At 37.0% G+C, this 21445-nt stretch overlaps 1 protein-coding gene across 2 annotated transcripts in view; it reads right to left on the bottom strand.

Annotated features, from left to right (window-relative positions):
- Positions 1 to 597: 597 nt before the first annotated feature.
- LOC127863923 (stromelysin-1-like) overlaps positions 598 to 21445 on the bottom strand; it is a 61609-nt gene continuing 40761 nt past the window's right edge. The window contains exons 2-12 of one of the 2 annotated variants that reach the window (XR_008041247.1): positions 21290 to 21390; positions 18693 to 18841; positions 17895 to 17970; positions 16138 to 16280; positions 12187 to 12327; positions 7354 to 7470; positions 5543 to 5641; positions 5009 to 5185; positions 4586 to 4691; positions 2511 to 2662; positions 598 to 1065 (exon numbers count right to left, since the gene is read on the bottom strand). Coding sequence is in view for 1 of the 2 variants with exons in the window: in XM_052403609.1 (XP_052259569.1) it covers positions 978 to 1065; positions 2511 to 2662; positions 4555 to 4691; positions 5009 to 5185; positions 5543 to 5641; positions 7354 to 7470; positions 12187 to 12327; positions 16138 to 16280; positions 17895 to 17970; positions 18693 to 18841; positions 21290 to 21390 (1380 nt within the window). In the remaining variant the exon portion in view is untranslated. Of the gene's footprint in view, positions 1066 to 2510; positions 2663 to 4554; positions 4692 to 5008; positions 5186 to 5542; positions 5642 to 7353; positions 7471 to 12186; positions 12328 to 16137; positions 16281 to 17894; positions 17971 to 18692; positions 18842 to 21289; positions 21391 to 21445 lie in introns of both variants that reach the window. The other variant, XM_052403609.1, reaches the window with a different exon arrangement.

Raw genomic sequence — 21445 nt, forward strand, 5'->3', positions numbered from 1 at the left:
GTACCACCAAGCAATTATCAGTGTAACGAACATCCGCCTTGAGTGCTATTAGGTATCACATAGCTAAATATTGTAATCATTGTTATGAAAATAGTTATATAAACGTATTTTGGTTTATAAAGAACTCCTTAGAAGTTAAAGAACAAATATAAGGTGTCAGAAATAAGCACATATGCCTTTTCTACACAATATACAACGACTCCTCACACTTTCATAAAATCCAAAATCTGTTTACTGATCGAACAAGCATTTGCAAGTGACAAGTATTTTTATCTTGCTTGAAACACGAAAACGTGTTTAATATGAACGCCTCTGATCGAAACGTATTATATATTTTTTTATTTTCAGCTGAAGCACCGGTATATACAGTACGCTTGTTTCACGAATGTTCAATGTAACAGAGAAACATCAATAAAGTACTTCAATTTAATATATTTTGTCGAAGGACGCCGTCACATGTTTACCGACATGTCTTTCAAATAATTGACAATGGATGGTTTTGTTTATTGTTTTTAGACATGAAGTAAATAATACAAGTAAAAACGTTGATTAGACTACCATTACATTAAATAGTCGCAAAAGTATTCAAAAAATAAGTAAAGGAGGCACTCGTTTTATTAAAAAAGAATATTCATGGTAAATGTTGTAAACTATTAAAGCATGGATAAATACAATCTTAAATGAATGGATGTTTATGGTATGATAATTATACAAGGTAAACATAAACAAAAAATATAAAAGAAGTGTATAATACAAACGTAATAATCTCTACATATATATGTACGCCATTTAAAATATATTTTAACAATATTCCCGAGATCTCCACAACACAAATAGTCCACTGTCATTATATCTAAGATTGTGTAAAATAGTTTTTCGATTGTCGAACCTCAAGAATTGATGCATAAGGCGCACAGTTTCATTAAACGGAGAATGTCATTGTTCAACTTGAAGAGGAAATGAGCGCTACATTTACTTTAACATATATCCAACATCCATTCGGGTGGCATCGGTTTCGGATATGTGTTTAGGACACTGTAATCGTTCGGATGTACCTTAAACACCCTGAAAATATAACGGGTTTTATTTTAAACGAGCCTTACTTACGGGAAACGGGTTTAACCATTTACCACTTAGAAACGTATGTTTGCGTATTTGTAGTCCCTTAGAAAGTTTAATTTAACTAAAGGTCTTTCTTACTATATTCAAGTTTTGAAGACATCATTTATAACCCTTAAAGCAGCAAACAGCATAAAAACTGAACCGACTGCCAGTTACTCGCAGCTTTTTGGTTTTATGCTGTTTGCACATAGCCATTTTCACTTTGCTTCTGAGTGGAAAAGGGTTTATTCATATGCGTATAGTGTCGTTCCATATTACCATGTGCAAAGGCTTATCTAGAACGACACTTTACGCTCACGCATACAACCACATTTTCCTAGAACAAGACACATACATTTAAAACTGTGAAACATCTTCAACGTTTTGGAAACAGTTATTCAATGTTCTGAACACAAATCAATGCAGTTGAAAAAGTTTTCGTTTCGGTCAAGGCATATTTTAACGATGAAGGTTTTGATTATGAAATGTTTTATTTATGTGTTTTTTCTCACTATGTACGTTTAAGTCATCGTATGTATTCAATGAACACGTTTTAGTCATGATATGTTTTGACTAAAAAAATGAATGTTTTAGTCATGGTATGCTTTAATTATGTACGTTTAGGTCGTGATATGTTTTGACTTAGAATGTTTTGTCAAAGTATATTTTAACTATGTACGTTTTAGTCCTGGTGTGCTTTATCCATGTATGCTTTGGTCATGGTTTATTTAATCCATAAACCATTTGCTCATGGTTTATTTAAACTTTGTACGTTCAGTTATGAAATGGTTTTGAGCAAACTTCGGAATGGTCATGCTAATTTTTATCTGTGTCCGTTTTGGTCAGTATATGTTATAGCTTTGTATGCTTTAGTCACGGAGATAAATTGACCTTTGAAAAAAGTTCTTGGTTCGTTTTTACCTTCTTGTTTTATGTTACGACACTGAACATTTTGAGCACAGATCTTTGTTACAATTTAGTATTATTTAAAGTTTGTTTCAACAATTGAATGTTTTTGCAATGTACCACCAATGGTATGTGTTACCGAGATACCGTGAAGTGGATTTGTTGACCAAACCATTTAGAAGTTTGCGTTATTCAATCTTTGTTTGTGGCCTTTATACAAAAGCCCCTTAAAAGCGATTATACATTCATTTAAATGCAATAGCACATACATGTAAGAACTGTGTTATAAAAAAACAACAACGGCCGGACATGTCAAAATTGCGTTGATTTAATTTTTAAAACAAAAAACACATAATTGGTTAAACTATTAACATGCTAACATTGAACTGTTTTTTAGTCAGGGACTCCTCAGAGATGTAGGTTCCCACTACATGTATTTGTGAACAGAAATCACCCGTACATGCATGCAAATGAAATAAAATATAAGGGTGTTTTTTTCTTACTTGTCTTTCTTGAAAAAATAAATGTAGCCATCTTTCCACCGTAAAGAACCCTCTGGTGACTTATGTAGTCCATGGAAATACTCCGAAATTTGGAGGGGATACCCCGCCCGGACAACATCCTTTACCGTGCTCCACTCCCAGAAAAGGTCAACCTAAATATCAGACATCAACCGTTCTTTTGCATGTTTTGATTTTTCGACAAGAGGGAATGCAACAAGTCGTGCTCTGGGAAAACGGGGCTTAATGCATATGCGTAAAATGTCGTCCCAGATTAGCCAGAGCAGTCCGCATGGGCTAGTCAGGGGCGACAATATCCGTATAGAAAGAAGATACTTCCTTTAAATGACATATAGTATCTGGGGCGGCACTACGCATATGCATTAAACCCAGTTTTCGCAGAGCGAGGCTATATTGATTCTTCGACAAGAAGCAATGCAACAGTTTTCTTTACATTAACAAAAAAATATAAAATGCGTTCATTCTGTTATTTTTTTACATTTTAAAAAGTATTTACAAATTAGTTTAGCAAAATGTGTGTTTTGTTTCGTTCTTTTGTGTGCTGGGTTAGACGTTTTGGCGCAAAATTGAAGGAGATCGTTTTGTTCAAAGATTACGACGTTGGTCGAGTAACGTGGGCAACGCATATAAAACATTTACGTTTTTTGTTCGGATTTGGCCACGCATGAATTAGTTATGAACTTGGAAATAGTGTTACCTTCTTAAACATATTCCATACCCGACTAGTTGACTGTGCGAAGCAACCCCTTTTAGGGGATATAAATTCTCGTGCAAAAGGCTTACACTATAAACTATTTAAATGCTTAGTTGAGCCAGAGCGCTACTTATCTACACCATTGTCATATCGTTTAAAACACTGTCTGTCTAATCTTCGTTGTTCTGGCCACCGACGTACGATAGAAAAGGGTCGTCATGTCTGTATTCACAGGGAATATAGATTCGGTCCATTGTGTCTATATAGAAATGTGTATAGTATCGAAAATGAGTTTCATTTTTTATTAGTCTGCCCTGTTTCTAATCATATAAGAGACCAATATATCACGAATAACTGGTTGGAATGCACTATATCAGATCATTTATTTGTACTTATTATGACACTAGGCAACAAGCCATTTTTGCATTGAGCAGATATCTTGACGTTGCGTATAAGATACGTGAGAGTTTACTGTAACTGAAGGCAAACTCGCATATAGTGTATATTTTGTGCGATACTGTTTCATTCGTAAATGTGCTACTAAATAATTTGATTACACATGTCTTCGATATTATTTCAAATACATTTAACCAACGCTTACATGATTGACTTTATGTCCATAAGCATTAATCATTTTAGTTGTTTACTTAACACGTCTTACAATTATTGTTGTTAATATTATATACCATGTCACTACGTATGATTACTGAATGTACGTTTGTATTTTGGGCCGGAGGCCTTACAGTACGAATAAACCTATTGTCATTGTCATTGTCGGAGCAGCTAATATATTTGCTTTGTTTAGATTTGTTGACGCAATTAGCATTTTACTTTTATATGCATCACATCAAATTAAAATAGTATACGAATTACCGCACTGTTTTGGTACACGGATTAAGTTAACTATCAACAAATACATATACTTTCATCGGTAGGGAATATCGTCCACTTTGACAACGTCCCAGCTTTAAAGGAGGTATTGTAAAACATATGAAAACAATCCGTATTGCGTTAAATGAATACTGCTTCTTGAACCGCGCTCTGGGAAAACAGTTCTCAACGCCTGGGCGTATATTGACGTCCCTGATCAGCACAGCCTAAACGTGAAATACAATACTTTGATTGAATATTTCTTTAAAAGTATGTCTCTGTAAAACGGAAATCCAGCTTCGGCGGTAAGTGTCGTCCCAGATTGACCTGTTCGGAGTGCACAAGCTACTCTGGGACGACACTTCACGCACATGAATTGTTTCCTAAAATGCGGCTTATTGAATGAATAATGTTTTCGTCAGGAGGATGAATGGTTACCAGCGGCCGTCGAAGTGTTATTACCCCAAACAGAAAGAGTCGTGTGATTCCATACTTGTCCCGGATGAAGGTGGCGCATCGGGGAACTTCCGGTAAGCCTTTGAATGCTTTAGGGTAACCGAAGTCCAGGTCAAAGTTTGTATACCGCCATATTGTGTTGTCTGAAACGAAAATTTAAATTTTAGTCCCAAACACCGTAACAAAAACAACAACAATTCGATCATCCACCATGACAAACAAACGTTCAAAACAAGCAAACAATAAACATAAACTTCAATAATAAAAGATCATCATCATCATCATCATCATCATCATCATCATCATCATCAACATCATCATCATCACCATTTTCATGATCCCCATCCTCATCGCTATTTACCATCATCAACACCCCTTTCACCATCACCACCCGTGCCAAAAATAAAGCGAGAAATTCGACTTTTATTAGTGTAAAAACATGTATGACGTGACGGCTTACTATAAAACATGTACGTCTGTTTCCGTTCCTCCAGGAACGCCACTGCATCTACTTCCGGCGGGCCGTTCTTGTAGATGTCCGTAATTTTCACTTTCTTTGGCGTACGCACCAGTTTGCCGCGTTGGTCTATCTGTGTCAAGTGCGACTTGCGGAAGATATACGTGTAACCGTCCGGACCTTTGAGTAATTGAAACCTCTTTAGTTAAATCGTATACCTATCTATTTTCACAAGTACTGATTATATATGTAAACATCTAAACTATCTACCATGCTTCCCTTATATATTAAGCGATTTATTATTTAGTTGAATAAGTTTAAATCTTATCCATATCTTATTTTATTTCCGCAAGTACTGATTATAATTATATTCAAAACCCTTAGAATCGACACTATTTCCCATAAGTATGCGCGGTAAATTGCTTAGTTAAATCTTTTAAAATTTTTATTTTAATCACAAGATGCTTAAACACGCAATATCGCCCATTTGGAGTCGTTATTTTGTGTGGTCAATGACACCCTGATCCCGTGACTTACCCAGCTCGATATCATCCATGTTGATTTCACACGCCTTTGGGGCGACCGTTGTGAGCTCCTTGGCGGGTAATGGAGGGTCCTTTACCTCGGGGTTAGGCCCTTGAAAATAAAGCCGCTCTCTGTGAAAGCAGGGCTAGAAGCATGTGCGTAAAGAGTCGTGCCAGATGAGCATGTGCAGTCCGCACAGGCTAATGATGGACGACACTTTCCGCTTTTTTTTCAATTTTCTTTTATAGGAAGTCTCTTTATAACGAAAATTCATTTAAGGCGGAAAGTGTCGTCCCTTAATAGCCTGTGCGGACTGTGCACACTATCTGCGACGACACTTTACGCACATGCATCTAGCCCTGCTTTCACAGAGAGCGGTTTTATTTTCTAGGACGCATATAGTTTGACAAAGTGTTTACAAATGTAATCAATTTTTTATTTAAATCGCATCTTTGTTAATATGTTGTACGATCGCTGATGATTTTCGCACCATCAGTTGTTTGTGACTGCAGGTCACATGAGTAAATTAAAAGAAACTAATTGCAGAAATAGCATTGTGTTTATCTATAGACCCCCGGATCTTTTCACGCTTTGGTAAATTGACAAAATTGAAAAAAGTTGTTTCAGATTCGCAAATTTTCGTTTTAGTTATGGTATTTGTGAGGAAACAGTAATACTGAACATTTACCATGGTCTAATATAGCCATTATATGCATCTTTTGACGATTTTAAAACCTAAAAATTATAAAGCGTTGCAACGCGAAACGATTGAATAATTTGGAGAGTTCTGTTTTTGTCGTTAAATTTTGTGAATCTACGAAGATTGCTTATATAAGGTATAAAATACGTCAAGTAAGCGTACTCGGCGGAATAGCTCAGTAGGCTAAAGCGTTTTTACTTCAGGACTCTGGCAGGACTCCAGGGGTCACTGGTTCGAAACCTGGTCTGGGCAATGTTCTTTTCCTTTTTTTAATTTTATTCTTGATTTTTTACTGGAGCTTTTATGATCCAATGTTTACATTTATCGATATAAAGCATTTAATGAATATGTTAAAAATGCCAAAATCTGTGAAAAGGCACCTTTAAAGGGATCTTTTCACGCTTTGGTAAATTGACAAAATTGAAAAAAGTTGTTTCAGATTCGCAAATTTTCGTTTTAGTTATGATATTTGTGAGGAAACAGTAATACTGAACATTTACCATGGTCTAATATAGCCATTATATGCATCTTTTGACGATTTTATAACCTAAAAATTATAAAGCGTTGCAACGCGAAACGATTGAATAATTTGGAGAGTTCTGTTTTTGTCGTTAAATTTTGTGAAACTACGAAGATTGCTTATATAATGTATAAAATACGTCAACTCTGTGTACTCGGCGGAATAGCTCAGTAGGTTAAAGCGTTTTTGCTTCAGGACTCTGGCAGGACTCCAGGGGTCACTGGTTCGAAACCTGGACCGGGCAATGATCTTTTCCTTTTTTAAATTTTATTCTTGATTTTTTACTGGAGCTGTTACGATCCAATGTTTACATTTATCGATATAAAGCATTTAATGAATAAGTTAAAAAATGACAAAATCTGTGAAAAGGCCCCTTTAATACATGTTAGTTGAAACCATATAATTTTAGTTAGATTGCATTGTAAGCTTAATGAAACGCTCTCGAGTCCGTTTCCTGGTTAGAACCAGAACGTGCTGTTTTGGGGGAAATCTAATGAACGCTCCCACAGTGGTCGTTCCACACCCGGTCGCTAGGCGGACACCATATTCACTGCGCTACAGCCTTGGCAATTATGCGGTTTAACAATTTAAAACAACTCTTACCGTACAAGATCTGCGCGTTTTCTATGTCCTCCTGACTAAGATCGAGGTTTGTCCTCACAAATGCGGGATACATGACAGAGCGAGGGTCCCGGGAATGTACCAAACCTAGGGCGTGTCCTGAAACAATAGAGTGGGAGTGCACCATTGACAGCAAAATGGTATATGACTAGTGATGGTCATAATGATATGTGAAAATCAACAGCTGTTTTGAGCAAATTGCTAACAACAGTGTTGGCGTGGCATGAAATACACATCGGCGACCCAAAATGGTTCCATTTCACTCTTCATTAATACAGGTATGTAGTTCACGAACTTTAAAGTTGCAATACAAATGTAAAAGCGAATAGCTGTGCAGCCTGAAGCTCAGCGCGCAGTCGATGATCAAACTATTTTTAAGGCATATGTTTATTATCGTGTAAGTACCTATTATCGAACAGAACCTGATATCGGACGGTTTGTTTTGGTTCTATATGCGCATGCGCAAAAGTGCGCATGACGTCACATCCATAAACAAATGGTCATTTATGAAGTCCGTGACCTACTTGTCCACTAAGCTTGCAACAAATGCGCCGAAAACAGGTAAAAGAAATGCATTTATTGTTATTTACACGGTTTTATGTGTTGTTTGCTATTACTTTTTGAATGCATTTATCAAAACGTGCATTTACACACCAAAAAGCGTATTTCCATTTGCAATTTTGGTTGCAGCAGACGTAGATTTTTTCGTCGAGTCCGGGTCACGTGACAGTCATGTGATAGTCATGTGACTTTGATTTATTATCGCTCTTAGAGCTACAGCACAGTTCCGAAAAAATATTCCAGCTTTTCTTTCTTGACAATTGATCATCATAAAGTTAAGTTTGTTTTTCTTTTTCTTTTCAGTCTAAACCTAAGAAGATAATTAAACACAGAGGTCTTTACTCACCAACAGCTCTTCACAATGCATACCTAAAAGTAAAAGACAGTGGCTTGCCAGTAAGAACTGTTGCAAAACAGTATGGTGTTCCCCATACTACACTATGGGACCGTGTGAAAGGGGCTATTGACCCTGAATGCCTCAAACCCGGACCAGCTCCACTCTTCTCTCAGGATGAAGAGGTCAAACTAGTTGACCATGTCAAGACAATGGCTGCCCTTGGGTATGGTTATACCATCAGTGAAGTTGTAGCAAGTGCTACAAACTATGCAGTGTTCCTTGGTAAAATGGCCAAATGATAAACCTTTGTCGGTGAAATGGTTTAAGGGTTTCCAGCAGCGATGGCCTGAGTTGCGAGTTGTTCGTCCGAGGGCACTGTCCAACTACAGAGCTGAAGCCACATCAGAGGCCAATGTTCATGAATATTTCAACAATTTGATGAGCGTTGTTGAAAAACATGACCTCCACAACAAACCTGAGTGTGTCTATAACATTGACGAAAACGGTATCCAAACAGAGCATACCCCACCATTCATAATAAGTGGCACATTGAAGGCACCAGCAGTTACTTCGTCAAGGTCCTGCGTTACAACAATAATTGGATGTGGCAACGCATTAGGCACACAGCTTCCACCATTCTTTGTTTTCAAAGGGAAACGCCTGAATGCAGATCTGTTACAAGGGTCTACACAAGGGTCATCAGGGTGTATGTCTGACAGTGGCTGGTCAAATTCAGCTGTGTTTTTACACTACATGGAACCCATTTCCTCAGATATGTGCAAAGAGTGGACAAGTCACAGCCTATCCTTGTTCTGCTTGATGGCCATAAAAGCCACATAAATGTTCCAGTGCTGGATTGGGCAAAGAAGAATAACATTATTCTATTCATCTTACCGGCCCACACAAGCCATGTCCTTCAACCCCTTGATGTGGGTTGTTTTGGACCCCTTCAAAAAATCTACAACTCCATGTGTCACAGATTTATCAGAGAAAATCCCTCTACACAAATAACAAGGTACAATGTTGCTCCTCTTGGATCTGCTGCATACGTAGCAGCATTGTCTGTGGAAAATCTTCGATCTGCCTTCAAGAAATCAGGTGTTTTTCCTGTTGACGAGTCAGCTGTTAGCAAGGAGCATTTTACCACTTCGCTACCATATGTTGCTGAACCATCTGTTCCTAAAATCAACAAAACATGCATGAAAGAAATCCTGATGTTTTCTTCTATGAAGCAGAAGTTGTCATTAACAAAAAGAAAGAATTCAACAATGGAAAGAAAAAGAATAACATTTTTGAATTTACATCTGGCAAAGAAATAACAGATCCGGTAATTGAACAGAAACTAAGGGAAAGAGCTGAAACAACAAATGAACAGAAAAACAAGCAACAAACTGAACAATCCAACAAACATTCGAAGCTTATGTCCACAAATGAAACAGTTTCACAAACAAGGAACAAACAACTGGAAAAAAAACAATCAACAAAACAACACACTTACCCAGAGCCTGGACCCTCCCATCTGAACACTGATGTTGAATCCTCTAAAGATGAAGATGATGATGAAACTTGTTGCGTATGCAGCCTCTTTCAGCCAAAAGAACTTGCTAACTGCGTATCATTGATATTTGTAAAGTGGGCCAAGTGTGTCTTTTATAACTGTAGCCACTGGGTGCACTTGCAGTTTTGCACAGCCACAAATGTTGTCAGGAGAAATGACCCGTTCTATTGTCCTTGCCACAATATTGCAGAGGAATAGACTTGTTTTTTGTGTTCAAAGCTACATGCTTTTCTCATTTTGTTAATTTTCATGTTTCGATAAAAAAATTTCAGTTTCATGTTTGTTTATATTCACTGGAGTAGTATTTATGAACTGTTCGGTAATAGGTCATGTTTACATCGGCCGCCATTTTGTTTTGTCTGCTAGAGGTGACAATAAACAAGAAATCATTGTTATGAATTCTTGACGGATATTTGCTTGAAAACTTTACAGATAAGTTATTTAATGATTGAACTGTTAGTTATTTGTTAAAACAAATTGTTTTTGTTATTTTAAGTGTTTGAAAATTTAACTTAATTTCTTAGGTGTTCGATAACTGGTTCGTCCACCATAATAATATTATTGTAAAAACACTGGAAAATCATTTATATTAGTCGATATCACTTTTGTGGTGTCAAATGTTTTTTTCGTCGATACGTAAAAAAGTGGATTTCTGATTTGGGACAAACATGAGGAATTGGCGTCGCTCATTTTCCGATGTGTTTCAATGTGTTCGTGTTTAATTCGGGGACCGGTCAACCCACGAAATCAACGAAGATTATTGTTCCACGAAAAGAAATGGGTTTACATAATAAAATTATGAAATCATATGCATATGTTTATTTGGCATAAGGATTGCAACGCTTGAAAAAGTTTGATTACGGAAGATAAACCATGCAGATATGATTTGCGCTCCCACTAATTGTTTCATATTCTTATGTTTGTGAGAAATCCCTAGAAAAACCGTGGATCAGTTTGAACACATATTACAGAGGTTATACATACATGTGATAATGTCGATAAGACAGAAAACTACAAAAATGAGATACGTTTTATTGATAGATTGGGACGTGAAGAACTGCTTCGACATATTCAAGTACTAATAAAAATCTACCCGAGAAAGGAAAACTATCGATCGTGCTCTGCGAAAAGGTGGTTAAATGAATATGCGTTAAATGTCGTTCCAGATTAGCCTGTGCAGTCCGCTCAGGCTAATCAGGGACGACACTTTCCGTTTGTATGATATTTTTCGTTAACAAAAAGTCTCTTCTTAGCTAAAATCCAGTTAAGGCGGAAAGTGTCGTCCTTGATTAGCCTGTGCGCACTGCACAGACTAATCGGGGACAACACTTTACGCACATTAATTTAACCCTATGACGAGATGAGCTGGTTTGTAAACAAATAAGTGCGTTTTATTTGATAATTGTTTCGCACGTAAACGACGCTGCAAGAATATATACAGGTCGTAGATAACATTTGAATATCTTTTTGGGGAAAAAGCATGTGCGTAAAGTGCCATCTCAGATGAACATGTGAAGTTCGCACTGGCAAATCTGGTACGACATTTGACGCACTCGCATTAAGCCCTGTTTGCCCAAAGCGAGACTGATGTGTTAACCCCGAGGGTTAAAAAGCCACGTCTAACTTAGTGTAATCAATGTAAGTTATTCCCTTGAAATCTTAGGTTGGCGAGGTAGACATACGGCTTTCTACATGTGGTCCTCTACACTATGTACTTTAAAATCATTTGAGTTGCGCTCTGTGCAAAGGGGGTCTAATGAATGTGCGTAAAGTGTCGTCCCAGATTAGCCTGTGCTGTCCGCACAGGCTTACCAGGGACGACACTTTCCGCCTAATCGAGTTTTGCTAAGAAGAGACTTTCTTTAAACAGAACATATCCGAAAAGCGGAAAGAGTCGTGCCAGATTATCCTGTGCGGACTGCATTACGTACGCGCATGAATTTAACCCTCTTTTCACAGAGCAGGGCCCATTTATATTAGTCGACATGAAATTTCGTAGTTTACAAAAAAAAGATTTTTTTTCAGGGAAAAATAAATGCGCTGTTTTCTTATTTTCTGAGACAAAGCGAGTAATTTGTGTCGATTATTTTGTGATGAGTTTGTGATAAATTGATTAATCGCTAAATCCACGAAATCGACGAAAAAATACTGTCCTACGAAAAATACTGTCCAACGAAAAGTAATGCCCTACGAAAAATAATGTCCAACGAAAAATAATGTCCCACAAAAAATAATGTCGAACAAAAAATAATGTCCTACGAAAATAATGTCCAACGAAAAATGCCCTAATATTATAATGATTTTACAGTGAAAAGGATTGTTCAAAGCCTTTAACGGTCAGCACCATATCGTTGGATACCTATTTCATGAATGGCCACCCCCAGAAGGTTGACGCCTGATTTAGGGTCCACGTCTAGGGTCCAGTCTTCGTCAGTGTCCAGGTGAATGTCAGCGGATATCGTGTACGTACCGGGCCCGAACGCGTGACCGACGACCCCTCCTGAAAATTTGAAATAATTAAAAAATTAATCATACTAAAATATGTAAATCTCACTTTGGAAAAACGGGGTTTAATGAGTGTTCGCAAAGTGTCGTCCGATAATCGCCTGTTCAGAATGCACCTGCTAATCAGAGACGACACTTAACGCCTTAAGAGGACTTTAGCTAAGAGGAGACTTCCTTAAAACGCAACATACAATAAAAGCGGAAAGTGTCGTCCCTGGTTAGCCTGGGCCGACTGCACAGGCTTATAAGGGACGTTACTTTAAGAACATGCATTGAACACCGTTCCCCCTGAAAGAGGCTGAACTATTCATTACATAGGCTGAAGGGTACACACGAGTTTAAGTTCTGATGATGCGATACTGAATGGATAAAAGGGTACTATGCCTAACACCAAAAGGAAAACAAAAACGATCGTTAGAAAATACGCATACTTTTCTAAGCTTTATTAGAAATGACGTCTAAACATTATGATACATTTTAATTATTTAACTATGTTCTTTACTTTACAAAATATCTCTGCTGTAACTCAAGTTAGAGTGTTCATAAGACAATCTCATAGAGTATTACAGGAATGTCTATTCAAACATAACATGATAGTTCTATATTGATAGCAACCGAACGTACATGCTTCGATTATCATATATTATCTTTGTATAAAAGACAAATGACACAGATGCCTCGTCTATAGTTGATGCGTGCTTATATACCTTGTATTGTGCTGGGAATAGCGCGTGTATGCAACGACTTTATGCCATAAGCATATACAGCATTATACATCAATTTTAAAATTTACAAAACTGATTGTTCTACTTAGAAGTAAAATGCCACAATGTAATAAAAAAATTCGTTCAACATGCAGCGCTATTAGTTTGGTTTCCACGTGGAATACATGACAATATGTATGCAATGTATGTTCTCTCAATCTAGACTATTCTTCAAAATGTATTTTGTGGTTCGCAGCTTATGTATATAACTTCTTATTATTTAAACATTCGAGATGTCGCCGTGGTGAAATGGATATGGTGTCCGCCTAGCGACCGGGAGGTCACGGGTTCGATCCCGACCGTGGGAGCGTTCTTTAGATTTCCCCCAAAGACACCAAGTACTGGTTCTAGGCCCAAGATACGGACTCGAGAGCCTTTGGCAATCGAGCTAAAATAAATAGGTTTAAACTAAAACTTTATTTTTGTATAACAACATGAAGAATCGGAATTAAGATCCCTCTTAAATATTTCCGCTTTAATATCAACACGGTATAACAGTCACCCCTTTTAGTCATGGAAGTCATGTTGATCAAAGTGTTGAGCGTTTTAAATGTAATTTAAATCATGTGGGAAACCATGCTTACATGACATTAAGGTTTTAATGAAAACAAATTTAGAACGACTTCATTGCGTGCTCTTAGGTACTTAATGCTTTCCATGGGGTAAATCCACGTTTCGTTTTCAGAAAGGACTTATGCAAACAGCCCACCCAATAAAAATCACTTTAAAGGGGGATACTTAAACTGGTATATATATCATATAATGAAAACTCATTGGTATTCCTCGGCACTTTATTCCGTTTTTTTAAGTCTTTTTCTTGGACACGCAAATTCGTTGATTTCTGAATTTGGAAAACAGAAAGGAATTTGTGTCAGTCATTTCCGACGTGTTTGTGTTAAATTCATGGATCGGTCAAACCACGAAATCAACGAAAATTAATGTTCAACGAATAATTACGATTTGACAGAAAATCATGCAACATTGGAGCCGTGCTCTGTGGAAAGGGAGTTAAAGGCATGTGCGTAGAGTGTCGTCCCAGATTAGCCTGTGCAATCCACACAAGCTAATCAGGAACGACACTTTCCACCTAAACTGGAGTTTTGCTAAGAAGAGACAAAAATTATCATAAAAGCGGAAAGTGTTGACCCTAATTAGCCTGTGCGGACTGCACAGGCTCATATGGGACGACACTTTACGCACATGCATTAAACCCCATTTTCACAGAGCACGGCCCATATTGTCTTTCTGCCTTTTCTTAAGTTCTCACGTAAGCGGGACTCGTATACGCTACTCTATTTTGTTACCAAAACATTTGCTTTTTGACGCAAGGCAGATGCAATACCCGTACTTTAGCAAAGTTATAACGATCCGCAAAATACATAAAGAACCGTTTGTGTTTCTTTCACATAAAGCTTTGTCGAATGTATAAACATGGGCATCTAAGAGATTTGACGATGGCTGACACAATCGTACGTTTAGTCTACCAGATATTAAAGGGATCTTTTCACGCTTTGGTAAATTGACAAAATTGAAAAAAGTTGTTTCAGATTCGTAAGTTTTCGTTTTAGTTATGATATGTGTGAGGAAACAGTAATACTGAACATTAACCATGCTCTAATATAGCCATTATATGCATCTTTTGATGATTTTAAAACCTAAAAATTATAAAGCGTTGCAACGCGAAACGATTAAATAATTTGGAGAGTTCTGTTGTTGTCGTTAAATTTTGTGAAACTACAAAGATTGCTTATATAAGGTATAAAATACGTCTCGAATGTATACTCGGCGGAATAGCTCAGTAGGCTAGAGCGTTATTACTTCAGGACTCTGGCAGGACTCCAGGGGTCACTGGTTCGAAACCTGCTCCGGGCAATGTTCTTTTCCTTTTTTAATTTTTTTCTTGATTTTTTACTGGAGCTTTTACGATCCAATGTTTACATTTATCAATATAAAGCATTTAATGAATAAGTTAAAAAATGCCAAAATCTGTGAAAAGGCCCCTTTAAGATGTTTCACACTCCATCAGAAGGATCAATAAACCAAGTATTGTACAAAAGGATAATATTAATATACAACCTTTTCTAGTTAGATAGTAGGAAATGATCACGCTTTTTAAGGAAATGTAAATTAAGTCGAAGTAATATAATTTTATTCGAAAACGATTGTAATTCGTTTGATTAAGGTAACATAACTCAAGTGTTAAGGTAGGTACTTAAACAAGGCTTTAATAGCATTGCATAAAAAATACAATTCCCTTCCAAACAACTCTTATAAAATCAAATAAATGCATTGCCACTTTATTGCCCGTTACATTTTTACATAATAAAATAAAATATCCGTTTGACGCAGAAGTCGTTAATATTTTTTAATTCACCAAACGTTTGACGTCTAGTGAAAATGTATTGCGTATTAACATGATATTGTTCTTAATGCGCACAAGTTTCATTATTTAACAAGAGCACCGCATAGCGGGTGCCAACGCTCGGCTGCGGGTGAAGTTTGAATAAATGAAAGCTTGCCAGAAGATTTTTTTTTATATTAGAGGTCACAGTGACCATGACCTGTAACATAGTGACCCAAAAATAGGTGTGGCGTGTAGAACTCATCAAGGTGCAGCTACATATGAAGTTTCAAAGTTGTAGGTGGAAGCACTTTGATTTAAGAGCCAATGTTAAGATTTTAGCACGACGCGGTCGGCGGACGATCTGGCTATTACAATACCTCGGGTTTTCTCCGAAAACAGCCGAGTTAAAAATAGTGCATAACTCTGAGAAAACTGGGCTTTATGCATTTGCGTAAATCATCCCAGATTGGCCTATGCAGTATGCACATGCTCATCAGGGACAACGCTATTCGCCTTAACTAGATTATCAGTAAGAAGAAACTTCCTTGAAACGGAAGATACCATAAAAGCGGAAAGTGACGTTACCTGATTATTCTGTCGAACCGACCGAAAATACAATAGAGAGTAGAGTAACCTCTATATACGCCTTTTCTGCGAGAGCACAACAACAGTATCGTCTTAAACCACAATAATTCACCTTTGTCATCAAAGGCCAGACCCGCACCGTCACCATGGTTTCCGTGCTCGAAGTCGATCTGGATGTCGGGCGTCTGTCTCGTGTACAGGAAGCGCAGCCCTGTGACCGAGGACCAGGTGTTGAAAGCCTTCTTCAACGTCTTCCTGTGACAAAATGGCGGCGACTACAGTTGGGTTGGGGAGAAATCGTGAATACGTATTTATGTTAGTTAAAAGGAAGAGTCTTGTATGAAAGGGTAAAGGGGTAGACTTTTGTGAGAGGAAAATGTAGTCGTCTTTTCTGAAATACATGTATACAGAAGTTTTCTTTTACGTTATGATACAAGCGTAGTTTTTTATGTTAGGATAAAGGAGTTGCATCTTATGTAAGGATAAAGAAGTAGTATTAAGATAAGTATAAAGATAAAGAAGTATAATAGGAGAATGAACGATGAACAACCTTCATTATGACATCGATGCCAACAATTACCACATTGCTGCTTATCTAATTGGCACAATGAGGAAAGTTCAGTCGCCGATAATGCCAAATATTATATCTGCCGAGTCTGATAAATAGAACATCTGGTGAGAAACGCCTGCATAGACTAAAATCGTCCCAATTCTGCCAAAGATATAACTAACTTACTTCCTCCGGTCAAAAGGTCGCTTAATCTTTGGTTTGAACCTATTTAGTTCATCGCTCAACCCTGGATGGATATTGGGGCATTTTTGAGTACAATTTCTGGGTACAACAATTGCATTTTGTATTAAGAAAGTTACCCTTGTTACTTTGAACAGTATGGATCTGTCTCGCGATCGGAAAAAAACCGGAAATTGTCGTCCCTGAGCCTGTGTGGACTTCACATTACGCTAATGCATTAAGCCCCGTTTTCCAAAAACGAGGCTCAAACCTTTTTAATGAGTGGTATTCCTTTAAAGGGGCCTTTTCACAGACTTTGGTATATATTGAAGTTTGTCATTAAATGCTTTATATTGATGAATTTAAAAATTGGACATATAAATCTCCAGTAAAAAACAAGAATATAATTTTTAAAAAGAAGAAAAAAGTAACCCATAACTGGGCTCGAACCACTGACCCCTGGAGTCCTGGATGTAAAAGTTTTCCGCTTAGACCACTCGCCCATTCGTGCTAATGCTATCAGCGAATGCATATTTTACTTTATATATGCAATCATCGTAGTTTCACAAAATATAACGACAGCAACAGAACTTTCCAAATTATTAAATCGTTTCGGGTTGCAACGCTTTATAATTTTCAAATCGTCAAAAGTTGCATATGATAGATATTTTAGAGCATGGTAAATATTCAGTATTACTGTTGCCTCACAAATATCATAACTAACACGAAAATTTCCGAATCTGAAACATTTTTTTTGTATTTTGTCAATTTACCAAAACGTGAAAAGGCCCTTAAAACAGTAACTTTAATTCATTCATTTTACAAGAACAAAATGTCCTTTAACGCATATAAGTATTTTGCTAAAGTCTTTTTTTAAGTTGTTGTTTCAAATTCAATTATCATTTCGTTCAAGATTTATCATTGCGTCATTTACTTTTTATTGTGAGTGTTTTGAATGGCTGACGTCTCTTACATTCATCTTTTCAAGAGCTATGAGCAAAGGGGGCGTCATGTCAAGGTCATGTTATGCCTTAACACGGACAGCTCAGTATCCGACGAAATTTTTCGACACATACCTGGCCCGAAAAAATGTTTAAGTGACTGAAGTGAAAAAGTAAAGAGCCAATTATCAAATTTACCATAGACCTAATGGCGATATCTTTTTTGTGTATTTACTGACTCTCCAGGTTAATATAGACCGCCGCCATCTTGGGTCTGAAATATAGAGGAAGAGTAGGAATACAACAAAATACAGACATATAAAAGTATATAAAAGTACTCCGACATAAGAATATTGGGAAAATAAATATCCGTAGGAATGGCACACTCTCACATAATTATAAGTTTAAATTATAATATAAACAAACAAATGGATCCGTCTCACATGAGGATACGGAGTAAACCTCACACTATCTGTACATATCGAACTGTACAACAGGACAATACTGATCATAACTTACAATACTGCTTAACCCTTTCCCCATCAGAAGCAAAGTGAAAATGGCTTTTGAAACCAGCAAAAAACCATTACAGTCTGCGAGTAACTCGCAGTCATTTCACATTGTATGCTGTTGGCTGCCAATCAATATCTAACGGTTGGAAATGAAGCCTTTCAAACTTGATTCTAATAAAGAAGATTTTAAATTTAATTAGATTTGATAAGGGACTACAATAGGAGTAAAATGCGTTTATAAAGGGTAAAGGGTAAGATGGAACTGACGAACAAGGCAAACTGGGAAATGAACAACACTAGAACAAGAGAATAACAGGTATAATCTGCAAAACAGCGGCAGAAATGGAACTGCCTGACAATGGAATATGGGTTGGTACTAACGATATCTGTAGAAATGGTACTGTCTTTCAGTGGAATTTGAGTTATTACTTATAATCTATGTAAAATGGTTCTGCATAACAGTGTATTATGGGTTACTACTTACAATATCTGTAAAAATGGAAATTTCTAACAGGGGAGTATGGATCATCCTCTCTCTGGTCCGGAAATGCACAGCGCGGTTCTTTCATTACTTTAACCGTCTTTTTATTTAATCCCCCAGTCGATTTGAGACCAAAGAACTCTTGATATAGCCTGAAAAAAAACAGTGTTCATTTCAATAGCACAATCATTATATGGAGTTTCACGTTACAAACGAGCATATAGTAAACAATACAGAAGAAAGAGACATTATTGAGGCTTGACTTGTTTGCAAGGACTCTAACATTAGAGTTAATAGACTGTGATGAAATGATGGTACTTGTTGTCCAAAATAAATTAGCAGTTAACCTATTTATGTTCTGCAAAATGGCTAAATAAACGTCGTTTGATTTAATAGCGAAAAAGAAATGCTTTGATGATGTGTTTAAATCAATTTTGTTTTATCTACACAACAACAATGCTATGATTGAAGGTTTCAAATGGTACATCTATACTTGGACCAGAGACATAGCCTACGTATGATACTATGATGGAAGGCTTCAAATGGTACATCTATACTTGGACCAGAGACATAGCCTACGTATGATGCTATGATGGAAGGCTTCAAATGGTACATCTATACTTGGACCAGAGACATAGCCTACGTTCATCTATACTTGGACCAGAGACATAGCCTACGTACATCTATACTTGGACCAGAGACATAGCCCACGTATGATACTACTTCTATCTGAGCCGCGCTCTATGAAAATGGGGTTAAATGCATGTGAGTAAAGTGTCGTCTCAGATTAGCCTGTGCAATCCGCCAGGGACGACACTTTCCATCCAAACTGGACTTTGCTAAAAGAGACTTAAAAAAAAGAAAAATAGCATTAAAGCGGTAAATGCCGTCCATGATTAGCCTGTGCGGACTGAACATGTAAATCTGGGACGACACTTTAAGCACATGCATTAAACTCCCTTTTCACACAGAACGACTCATTTATGTTACTTCTATTAAACGTCTCGAAGGTCATATTCGTCAAACCCTTTCGATGCAACACATTTAAATTACTGAAATCGACTGGTTAAATTCGACACACTTCTTTATATTGGGGGAGTGCGAACATGAACACACTTATTGTAATTTACTCGAGGAAACGTCACATAATTCAGACTGACTTGGCAGAGAGTTTCATGAATTGTATAATTTTTTACCAAGAGCATTGCAGCAAATATTCCAAATACAGTTCAATAAATGTTAAATTCAGTGTGGCATTCTTAATGCAAATTATGAAGGGCATGCTCTAACGAAATTATTTATTACCTTAACTTCAATGCTAAGAGTTTAGGAAGACATTTATCTCGTCTGAAGAAAATTGTTCCAATTATCCGAGTGCATTGATAACCCGAAGCGCATAATCACGACTGACTGCAAACCCACAATGTCATGCCATTTTGACATCTTTTACTGCCACAAGTAAAACATACTAACAGGTGTCTGGCTTGAGATTTATAGATAAAAATTGCCGATTTTGCGTGCAACACTTTGACCCACGAGGTTTCCAATGTCGAGGTGAGCATTTTAAATATCATAATTAAAAAACCACCCATTCACTGACAATGATTCGAATTTCATACTGCCAATTAACGTTTTAAGTAATGGATTTAACACGCTTCCTTTACATTTGTTTCGAAATTAAAGATCTATCGAGCAAATCAGTAGTTGCATACTTTAACGTTCGATAATTGACCAATTAAACTCTACGATCAGGACATATGTAAAGGGAGTTTTAGTTATGTCACATTTTTTGCTTCGAGGAAAACGTTTATATGTCGAATTAATAAGCGCAAAGATACCCTAACTAATGAAATATTTCAAATTGTTGGTTTTCATGTTCGTGTATGCCCTTGCTACTACGTAGGTCATCGCTTGTGTCATCAACCATTGCATTTCAAAACCAACCGTGCACACATTTTGTGAAACAACCACGTTATTGTCTTTAACCTTTTAGCATAACGAGCAGGTCTGACAGCATTTAAAAACTAAATACAAAGAAATAAGCTACAAACCAAACCTTACTATATTACATATATATGCATTCCAGATGATATCATAAAACAATGATTAATCTATTTAATAAATAACATACTGGCAAGTTTTCGGTCAACCAAACCATGTGTATAACCTACATTACATACTGACAAGGTTTTCTCACAAGCTGCGAGATCACCTTATTTATCAACACTAGTGTTTACCATGTATTTTATCAATAGCACATTACACATTTAGTCTAATATCACTTATCTTCATGTAAACTGTTAGTAGAATTTTACTACTGGGCTGGTTCTGGGAAAACAGGACTTTATGCATGTGCGTAGAGTTTCGTCCCAGATTAGCCTATGCAGTCCGGAAAGCCTTTTATGGAACGACTCTTTTCGCCTTAACTGCTTTTTTTGCTAAGAAACTAACCGACTTTAAAGGCAAAATACCATACAAGCGGAAAACATCGTCCCTGATAAGCCGGAGCGAACTGCAATGGCTAGTATTAAACACATTTTTACGTACATGCATTAAGCCCCGGTTTCCCAGAACGAGGCTCATTTTATTATACGGACTACCTGATGGCATGTTTGCGGTCTAGCTTCGAGTGGACCTGGATCTTTCTGTTTGAAATCTCTCTCGGTATAGTCCGTAGATACCCGTATTTTTCCAAATATTCCTAAAACAAAAAAAATCGTTGAGTGTGAGGATTTTCATGTCGTTAAACCGATTAA

The sequence above is a fragment of the Dreissena polymorpha genome, unplaced genomic scaffold (genome assembly GCF_020536995.1).
Source record: "Dreissena polymorpha isolate Duluth1 unplaced genomic scaffold, UMN_Dpol_1.0 chrUn060, whole genome shotgun sequence".
Lineage (NCBI taxonomy): Eukaryota > Metazoa > Mollusca > Bivalvia > Myida > Dreissenidae > Dreissena > Dreissena polymorpha.